Here is a 10,446-nt window from a genome sequence, read left to right as displayed (position 1 = left end):
GTAAAAGGATCACTTCAGTTCTCACTGAGGCCATTTAAGGCAGGGTTTGTGGGATAGAAAGCCTACACTCCACCTAAAAGGCAGCAGCCAGCAATCCACCTCCAGCCCCAGCAAGTGTTGGAAACAGGGTCTACTATGGACACATCTCTTTTCAAGAGAATCTCCAAAGCCAGATTGGTGAAACACTGGAATTTTAAATAGTGGAAATGATTAAGATTTTTAAAATATCCAGCCCCTCCCTCAAAAAGAAAACCTATGAGCAACCATTTGCCATCTCTATTTTGACTCCAACCTCAGAACTGAGATCAAAATACCAGCTCTAATAATTTTCTAGCTCTTCACATCTTTGACAAATCAATGAACTTCTGCGCTTCATTGTCTTACCCGGAAAAGTGTCAAACATTAAACATAATAATGCTTCTCAAATACTCATGTCCAACACAAGGTAAACAACTAAATACAGTTTCCTATAGGTGGAGTGTAGACCTTACTATCAGTAAATTATCTCCAGTGATCTTTAAGGAACCTAATTGAAGATCCCAAGGAGGCTGAATTCTCAGATTTAGAGCCTTTCAATACTGAGTATTAAAGTCATTAGAAACTAAGTAGAACCAGCAATAAAGAATGCCCAGCAATAGACACTTAATGAGTTGGAAGTAGCTCTTCTAATTAAGAGATCTAATAACTGTCACTAGTTACTGGCCACAAAAAGTCAATAAAGTACACATTGAGGGGTATACTTTTCAGGAAAAACAGTGGCAGCTTCTAAAATAAGCTGTTAAACCAAAAAGATTTAAGTTTTTAGAAATCAGACAAATCTCTATTGTCACATTATAGACTCTTTGTTAAACACCTCAGCTAGCTTTCATGTTGTTTTAAGTAACCTCCATGGAAAAGCAACCACAATACTAGGAAGAATCTGTTAAAGAATCTTTATTAATACAAATACACACAAACTCTGAAGCACTAAGAAATTTAAATATCTATGTCACAGCAAACAGGTGGCAATTCAACATCCAGGGTCGACAGAATGCTTGAAGGAGACTGCAACAGATCTAGAAAACAGGAATCTCTTATTAAAATTTCTGCAAATCCTTGAGTCATTGTCCATATCAACAAAGACATTAGCTGTCAATCAAAAATTCATGTTTTTCCTTTTGTCAAATCAATCACCTCCATCCCCTCCTGACACATTTTTTGGAATGTGTCTGTGGCCCCAGAATTGACTTTCATTAGGAAGTAAGTCTTAGAAGTATCTGAATCTCTATTGTTCCTAGAGACCAAAGTAAGAGTTAACAGTCTCACTAATGTAACTTATTAGGACAAATTATCCCACATCAGAACAAACAGAAAACATAATGTTGGCTTTGACTATCAGTTCAAACGAAGACCTCAAACCTTCTGCAGTAAGAAGTTATTGTCAGTCTATGCTACAGCACAGGTGTTTTGATCTTATATTAGCTTTGGATATAACATGGAATCATCATTCCAAGCAAGTTTATTATATATTCTTCAACTTATAGCCTAAGAAGATGTAAGTGAGAATTAATCTTTTGGCTGTAGTAAGACTATCCAGTTTCCAGAATAACAATTTTACTGGGGCATTTGGGACTGAAAAGCAGTATTAATCGAGAATAGTTTATTTTTCTGAAAACTAATCCTTGTCATTTGAAGGATAGAAATTACTCACAGGCTCACCTCCCGCACAACTCTGTTCCCATGGTAATGGAAGTGTTATGAAACAAATTGTTTGCAGCCCTTCTAGAAGAGCACTTGCTCACTTACTGGATTCCCATGGTGGAGAGGGCATCCTCACAGGTGAAGGGGGGCCCAGCTGAAACAGCTTTTCAAGCTCTCTCTCCTCGTCAAGGATCATGAGAGGCACTCCACTCAAGGGGAGGTGCGCAATCTGGTGCTCTTCAGGCAGGTCAAAACTCTCAAAGTCTGTTACAGAGAGAAAGCGTTTTTTTCAGGGCAGCAGTTCTTAGTGTGGGCTGTAGACCCCTTGTGGTCTGAGACCCTTTCAGGGGGTCCATGAGGTCAAAACTATTTTCATGACAATATTCACACCTTTTTCCACTGGGTTGACATTTGTAATGATGGTACCAAGGCAGTGGTGGAGAAAGCTGCTGGTGCCTCAACACAAATCAAGGCAGTGACAGTAAACCATATTAGCAGTCTCTCTGTTCTGCATCCTTCTTCACCTGTAGTTTAAAAATGCCAGTTTCACTTACTGTCACTTCACCATATGCAGTAGAAAGTATTAATTTTATTAGCTCTCCATCCTTGAGATGTCTTTTTAATGTTCTGTGTGATAAAATGAGAAGTATGCCATAAAGCACTTCCACTGTACACCAAAATATGATTAAAAGGATTTGTGCAACTATCTGAGTTGCAAGCTAAAACTAGAGAACATTTTCCCGGAATACTGTTTTTACTTGAATTAACAACTGCAAGAAATCCCACAGTCACTCAGACCTGGGTGCTTGTCACACTTTTTCTTAAAGGAATGAAAGAAGTCTATCACCTCAAGGAAAACTGACAGCCTTTGTTGCCAATGGCAGAATATAAAACGTTAAAATTTTGTCAAAAATTAAAAAATGAATTTTTTTTTTTTTTGAGACAGAGTCTCACTCTTTCACCTAGGCTGCAGTGCAGTGGCACGATCTCCGTTCACTGCAACCTCTGCCTCCTGGGTTCAAGCGATTCTCCTGCCTCAGTCTCCCAAGTAGCTGGGATTACAGGTGTGCCCACCACACCCGGATAATTTTTGTATTTTTAGTACAGACGGGGTTTCACCATGTTGGCCAGGCTGGTCTTGAACTCATGACCTCAGGTGATCCGCCCGCCTTGCCTCCCAAAGTGCTGGGATTACAGGCGTGAGCCACTGCATCTGGCCAAAAAAAGGAATTTTGGAAAACTTATCTGCAGTCATTAGCTTGACAGGTGCCTTAAACTTTTCTGATGAGATCAGTTGTGGTATTAATGTGCTTTTGATATTGTATAATAAAGCATCTCAACATGTGGGTATCTACATATCTCAGTGAACCAGTATTTCTGAATGATCAATGCAAGATAGATGCAAGAATATAAGATACATTCCAAGAGCAAAATAGACCAATGGATTTTACTGTCAAGATACAAAATGCTCATTGATACGGTTTCAGATTCCACATTGCAATTTTATATTCAGAAACAGCCACTTGTGGGTTTTAGTGTAGTGGCAAAAAAACCTATCCACACTTATCTGAAAAGACTATTAAAAACGTATCTGTGTGAGGCCAGGTTTTCTTCGTATATTTTAACAGATGTAAGAGTGAATATAGAATTTGATAAGAATCCAGTTGTCTTGTATTAAGCCAAATAAAGCAAATTTTCAAAAATATAAACCATGCCATTCTTCTCCAAACTTTTCCAGAACAAAAAATATTTTATGTTTAAAAAAATTTACATTAATGTAATGTGATTACTTAGTGAATAAATATCTTAAGTTTCTCAGTTTTAATTTCTAATACAGAAAAGAGCAGATCACACAAGCAAAAGTGGTCTTCAATAATTTCTAAGAGTGTAAAAGGGTCTTTAAAACAAAACAAAAAAAAAATGGAGAACCACTGTGTTAGGTAACATTCATTCTTAAAATCCAAGTACCTTACTTCTTAGCAATTATTTTTAAAAAGTGATTTTTCTGTACAGTAACAAAAGTAGGATTTAATACTGAATTTTCTTCAAGGAGCTGTTTTCTCAAAAGATTAGAAAATCATGGTTTTCCTTATCTTTGTCCGTAGGTGTGAAAGTTCTCTAAAGCCTATGTACTCAAGAATTAGTCTGCTCTTTTACAAGCCTGGTAAAACCCAGAAGTCAAAAAGGAATTGAATGATATGTGACTATTTAACTTAAAACCACTGAATTGTAAAGGAAACCATAAACAGACAGAAGACTCCAGAGGAAAGAAGTTTGCAATATAAGGGGAGCTAATTTTATCTACAAAGAGCTCTTTAATCAAAGAAAAACACAAACCGGAAGTTAATAAAAAAAGAAAAACTGTAAGTGGCCAATAATCAAATATGTTCACCATACACACAACAAATTTAAAACAATGAAATATTTCTTTTCTGATAAAGATTAGAGTTTTAAAACATTGATAGTGAACATGGAGGAAGCAGACATCTTCATCCACTGTAGATGGATTTAACAATTTACACTATTTTGAAGGGCCACTTAGCAATATCTCTTTCCTGTAACACAGGATATTGTGGTCTTCATTCTTCATCAATATGCATAAATCTACCTTATTTTCCTCAATGGCTGAACGGTAATTATTAGCACGGATGCACCACATTTTATAATTTTAAAACTTAATCACACAAGCCCTTGAACTCAGCAATCCTTCTCAAAGTTTCCCTCCAGATGTACTCACAAACTTACAACAAGATCATTTCAAGAATACTAATCGTAGAAATGTTTGTAGTTTCTAAAAGCCAGAACAATCTGAATGCAAATTAGTAAAATAACTACATGACCTCTTTGGCTAAATAAAAGGGTAAAAGATCCAGCTCAGAAATCTGTAAGGCCCTCCCTGATCTGATCCCACACCTCACCTGTATCCTCCTTTACTCTGTCTGTATTTTTCCTAGAACCACTTTAGTCTCTTTTCCTACCTCACGATCTTTGCACCACTTTGACCTACAATGCTGTTTTTTCTGGCTCACTCACAGTGAGATGACTTGTCCAGCATCTGACTTTCCCTTCAAATTATGGGCTCCCATAGGCAGGGCCCATCTTGTTAAACAGTGTGTCCAGGACCTAATGATGCCTGACACACAGTAGCTTCTCCTCAAATGGTTGAGTAAATTAAAGCTTGAAAAGCTGTTTCCAAAACAGAAAATACTTCAGATACATGTAGCAGGTTGAAGAAATTTGAAAAACACGTCTTCACTGTCTTATGTAGATTTTTCAAACCAAAGAAATAATCCTACCAAATTACTCTCAGGCATTGCTCAACTTGACATAAAGCTCACTTCTAAAAGCCTTGTGAGAAAGACTGTCCACAATGGGACTTATTCAACGTTCATGAATACATCTTACCTCCTCTAGGTGATAAGCTTTTACAGACAGGAACAATGTCTTCTACATCTTTGTTCCTATTCCCCTCCTGACCTAAGATGATACCTTGCAAATAATTCCATCAACAAGTACACTTGTCCAAAGCAACCCAGATTCAGACAGTCTCATCATAGTTTTTGGTCATATATTATATTCATAACAAGTTACAGCTGAGCTGAATACTAAGAAACTAAAGGCCAAAAGCACTTTTCGCAATTGCAAAAGATACTACCTAGAGGATTGAAGGGAAAGAATTTTTCTATTTCTGGATAGGCATCATCTGAGGCAGGAACAGAGCTTTTTGCTTTAACAGTCTTCTCAGTCATCTAGAACAGCCAAAGAAAATATGGGTTAGTGAGAGTGGAAGTCTTATTAGCTGATTAGTTTTTAAATTTGTCAATTTCATGCTGCCTTCTAAGAAGCCATAATCCTTAGTTTTCATAATTGCACCTAAATATACTTCAAATAATATGATTCAAATGTAATTCGAGTAGCATGACTCAAAAGTTAAAATCTGAAATTTAAGTACCAGCACCTGTCAGCATAAGTGATCAAGAATGCAGTTAATTCAGAGCTAATCAATGCAATTATTCAACCTAACAGAGGAGAAAATGGGCATGAATCACCCAGGATAGTAGCTAATCATCAAAGCCATTTTTGGCTTATAGGAGTGCGATTTTTTCCACAAGTGTTACCTTAAATTATTTGCTTGGCTAATATTAAAAACAAGTTTGTGTTCCTCAAATACACACACTGAGTAAGAGGCAGCAAGACACCGTCAAGGACTTTAGAATAAACACCATGGGCAATCTTCTAGTCTGGAGTTGACAAGTCTACTACAGTCTACTACAGAAGGGTGCTACAATGGAAGCCGGCATGTTCCTGCTTTATCTCACCTCACATATGCATGCCTAGAATTCCCTATGGGGTTCTCACACTTCGGTTCTGTGTCTCATTGTTTTTGCCATGTCTTTGCAATTCCTGTATTTAATATTTTTCTTTAAGTTAATTCACTTTTTAAAGAAGACATCCTTGTCCTAAGTTGCACTATATGTAACTCACTAGTTGTTTCCTAATGCAAATTAAACAAAACAGTTATTCAAATAAAGTGTTAATCCACATGCTAATGTCATCTTTCACAGCAAAGTCCTCTCATCTGGGATACACAGACCTGTAACTTGTGACTCACACTCACACAAAGATCAACATGCTAGCAAATTGTCACCTAACAAGCTGCTGCTTGCCCTGGAAGGCTAGGAGAATGGCAGCACCTGTGCTATTAAAGCAGCAACAGAACCTCTTAAGGCACCCTCTCTCTCAGTATGTATCTGTAAGTAGACACCACCAACCAGTTTCAAGACACTAGTTAAGGACAGGTGAGGCAAAAATATGCATTAGCTGCATCTGAGATTTCCAATCTCAAGGTACCAAGAAGTCCACAAGGACAATCTGAGTCTCCTCCACTACTCTGCTTGCTAACCTCTATTTCCCTCCTACTCAGAGGGAAGAAAGCGAGGTAGGATGATGCCAATAGTCATTTTAAGAGTCAAAAGTGCTTAAGTGTTTAAACAGTGTCTTTATAGCCAACACTTACCTTTTTGGCAGAAAAGCTTGGCTGTTTTTGTTTGAGGGGTCCCTTGGTCTTTACAGACTTTTCTGTAGCTCTGTTGACGGTTCCCAAAGCCTTTCTGGTAGCTTTAGGTAAGGCTGGTGGGGCATCGAACGTTTTGCCAAAACGTGGTGTTGAAACTTGAGATCTCCCATCTAAGGCTTTGATTGCTGAAGAAAAAGTCTTACCATAAGAATATTCCAGCAGCAAAATACCTGTACAACTTAAATACTGTGTATATAAACTTGACCTCTCACCCCCAAACCCACCCCCCGCTTTTGGTAGTGGCATGGCTATGATAGGCCTAATAGCAGAGATTCAGTAACTTCCTTAAATCATCTCATTAAGATATTAAAAATGAAAAAGGACCAATAACAAACGACTCCAATTGCCCAAAAAGTACACTAAATGTCTCGTCCAGCTCCAGGCCACGTCCACAATACCAGTGTATCCGACTGCAGCCTTGTATACTTACAAGGTGCAGACCCCAGCTTCAGCCCATCCTTAGCAGCCACACGGGTGCCTGGTTCTCCATTTTCCTTATCAACATAGATCAGAGTAGCCATTCTGGATTATTCTAAGAATGATAAATACATATTAGATATTGGGGAAGGTAGGAGAAGCAAAGGTATAGCAACATACCAAACTTTCTAACCCAGGAGTGTCCACACAAAAACAACAGCTAAACAGCGGAACAGTCACGGGCGTGAGCCAACAAGTACTTAATCCAGCTCTCAAATCTTCCAGCCTGAGTCAGAGGCTCTAAGGTCCCGAGCAGCGCGCGGTTTGGGGCTGGCACTCATCAGACAGTTGCCGTTGGTCCAGTTAGCAGTCCGAGACCACGCTCAAACGGGCTCGGAGCCATCTAAGCCCCGGGCAGTCCCCCAACCCCAGCCCCAGCTTCAACCCCAGCTTCAGCCCCAGCTTCAGCCGCAGCCGCAGCCCGCCTCCTTCCCCGCCGGAGCCGGCTCAACTAACCACCCGCGACCCTTCCATTCACTCACGCAGGTCTTAACAGCCGCATTCATCTGAGGCCGCGGTGAACGGACGCGGCGCACTCCCGGTTTAAACCACAACTCGCGGCCCAATTGGCTCTTCCGCCCAGGAGGCGGGGCCGTGGGCGTGGTCACCAAGTAGAACCAATGGAAAGGACCTAAGCAGCCAGGGCTCCGCCCCAAAAGCTCTTTCTTGCAAACTTTGTGGCACGTTTTCTGGGAAGAAAAAACTAGGATCGTGCAATATTAAAAAATAAATCGAGAGGCTTTTTTTTTGCTCTCCATATTATTAAGCTGCATGGACTGAGGTACTGACTCAATAACAATGTTTTATTGCTTTAAGATATTTTTATTTAGATGACCCTGTAAAAAGGATGGAAAATAAATAGAAATATTGTAGAAATGGGGGAAACAACCAATGTTGGATCTAAAGAATACTAGCAGAGAAGAATTTAAAATTAAGAAGAAATGTAAGTACAGGTAGATCAAACAGCAGCGTTTGAGTCATTCTCTTATGCTTATGATTAAGAACGAACTGATCATTCCCTAATCTTAGGACTATCCTCAATACTTCAGGCTAAGACGCTGTTTCTATTATACCATCACGAATCTGTCTTAGGAACAAAATTATGATTCTAATGAATACATAATTTAGTCTTCCCTTAAAATTCTATCCTTTGATAGTGATTTATTTAAACCTCTAACATCTCAATAATATATTAACCAAAGTTGCCTGGAAGGGCTTGGCCAGGGAGCAAGAGAATATCAGAGAGATAATAAAGATATAAAAAAGGAATTCCAATTTCCCAGATATGAAAAGAAATTTTGTTTGAAAAAGTTGACGACCTTTTCCTGTTTCTATAGTAAAATGGAATACATTGAACAACTACAAGATGAAGATATAAATTCAAAAGATAAGGCTGACCTGTGTCATTCAAACTCCGCTTCCCACAGGTCACCATATATGCATTTTAACCTGCAGATCAGCTGAGAGAGAGGAGTTGATTCCATGTTACTCTTTCACAAAAGGCTTAACACTATACCTGACATAGACATGGTTCTCAATATATGCCAGTTCATGCATCTCTTTTTCCCTGGCATTTCAGGACCAATATTGATTGAATGATTCATTCATTCACAAATACTTATTGAATACCTATTAAATGCTGGACATTATACTAGGTTATAAGAAAAGAGCCTAAATTAAGGTGAAGAAAAGAGGAAAGACAGAAAAATATGCATACCTTTATTGTCCCTTCACTGTTCTTTTTCCTTTATCCCCATCCCTTATTTCCTCCTGTATCTCCTAAATTTTACATCATCATATTATATTATCAGCACTCAAAGTGTTAATTTTTAAGACTAAATCTGCACAACACCTATAGCTTCCAAGTGGGGATTCTCTATCTACAGAGGTTTTCAGGTGCAAGGTTTATCTTAGGATGTCTTCTTTTTTTCACCAACAGAAAGCATTGTTTCTCCTAAGGTCATGCAGCAGCTGTAAACCATAACCACCCTCTCTGAATAACCACTGTTTTCTTACTAATGATGCCCTCAGACCAGCTTTGCTATTCCTATTACTGGAAATACTCAATTGCTAAACCACCCTCACTCATAACAGCACTTAGTCCCTAATCAGTTTCTCCCAATCCTTCTTTACAAACAGCAACCCATCCAGAACCAATCCCGGCTTTCCTAGACCTTCCTCAGAATCCTCCAGAGGGACCTCAAGTCTTAGAAAAGATTCAACTGTCTTGTCCTGCGCTTTGATTCCCTTCGAGATGCGCTCTCCTGGTGGTTTTGGCTAATTAGGCCTTAACACTCCTAAGCAAATTTCAGGAATATTTTTAAGTGGAAAAAAACAAAGCCTGAGTGATTCATAGACTCTATTCACTTTCACGCTAGTCTCTGACACTGTTTCTTCATCTACTGCCCTGTAAAAGCAAAATTAATATTTATGTTCCTCAACTCCAGTTATTGCAAATTCTTAATACGAAAAAAATAGATTATATTATGTTGGGCTATTTTATTGAGGCAGGAATGGTAGCTACTTTTACTTTTAGATTCAAAAAGGATACACATTATGGGGGGGAGGGGGAGAACAACCAGAATAGAAAGCACAAAGAAAAAAAAAATCACAAGAAATTCTACCACGAAAATTAGTTTATTTTCCAGTGTTTTATTTCACATGTATACTTTTAAAGAAGGGATGGGATAGCATAGATACTGTTTCTCCAAAATGGAAATTGTCGTATTTTTTTCTAATGATAACGTGCCTTATGTTCTCACAGCACCTGGTATTCTTTTCATAGCAACTTTTTACAGCTGCTAAATCTGAATAGTTGTTTCGGTGTCTTTCGCACTCTGATGTAAATCTGAGGGAAGACACTGTTCACCAAATCCCCAACATGTTACACAGCCTGGCTACTAATTAGTGCCAAGTTTAACTGCTTTTTTTTTTTTTAAGCTGATACGTCACCAACTTCCCCATTCATTTCATAGTCCCCTGGTGAGGCTTAAGCTCTTGTCTGTTCTGGTCTTTTTTTTTTTTTAACTTCCTAAAATTCTCCGATTCTAAAACAAAGCTCCTAAATAGAAGCCAAAAAGAAGCTGCCCAACTTGAAACTCCCCACAAGCCGGGTAAACAGCGCGATACGCACAGCTAGAGTGCTCGCGTTTCCCACAGCGCAGGAGCACTGGAGGGCCCCCCTCCGCCCCCGGCCCCGCCAGGAAATTAGT

At 38.9% G+C, this 10,446-nt stretch overlaps 1 protein-coding gene across 3 annotated transcripts; it reads right to left on the bottom strand.

Moving 5' to 3' along the window:
- Window positions 1-918: 918 nt before the first annotated feature.
- Window positions 919-7,825, bottom strand: PTTG1 (PTTG1 regulator of sister chromatid separation, securin). 3 transcript variants are annotated; one of them, XM_004042935.5, is made up of 6 exons: window positions 7,717-7,825; window positions 7,188-7,289; window positions 6,698-6,882; window positions 5,336-5,429; window positions 1,786-1,944; window positions 919-1,055 (listed from the first exon to the last, which is right to left on the bottom strand). In XM_004042935.5, exons 2-6 carry the CDS (start codon window positions 7,276-7,278, stop codon window positions 976-978), a joined length of 609 nt encoding a protein of 202 aa, XP_004042983.3. In that variant the 5' UTR covers window positions 7,279-7,289; window positions 7,717-7,825; the 3' UTR covers window positions 919-975. The 3 variants fall into 3 exon arrangements, with proteins under 3 accessions (XP_004042983.3, XP_018884090.3, XP_055243499.1); XM_019028545.4 differs by having other exon boundaries at window positions 7,368-7,728; XM_055387524.2 differs by lacking the exon at window positions 7,717-7,825 and adding an exon at window positions 7,435-7,709.
- Between the last annotated feature and the right edge of the window lie 2,621 nt (window positions 7,826-10,446).

Source organism: Gorilla gorilla, chromosome 4 (assembly GCF_029281585.2).
Source record: "Gorilla gorilla gorilla isolate KB3781 chromosome 4, NHGRI_mGorGor1-v2.1_pri, whole genome shotgun sequence".
NCBI classification, from domain to species: domain Eukaryota; kingdom Metazoa; phylum Chordata; class Mammalia; order Primates; family Hominidae; genus Gorilla; species Gorilla gorilla.
The sequence above is the reverse complement of the archived record's forward strand: the minus strand, read 5'-3'. Positions and strand labels throughout refer to the sequence as shown.

Excerpts from the sequence above, each read along its gene's own strand:
- PTTG1 (XM_004042935.5), bottom strand. The coding sequence starts at position 7,278 with ATGGCTACTCTGATCTATGTTGATAAGGAAAATGGAGAACCAGGCACC. Across the intron at positions 5,430-6,697 it reads CAAGCTTTTCTGCCAAAAAG|ATGACTGAGAAGACTGTTAA; the intron begins GTAAGTGTTGGC and ends TGGCTGTTCTAG. Across the intron at positions 1,945-5,335 it reads CTTTCCCTTCAATCCTCTAG|ACTTTGAGAGTTTTGACCTG; the intron begins GTAGTATCTTTT and ends TCTCTGTAACAG.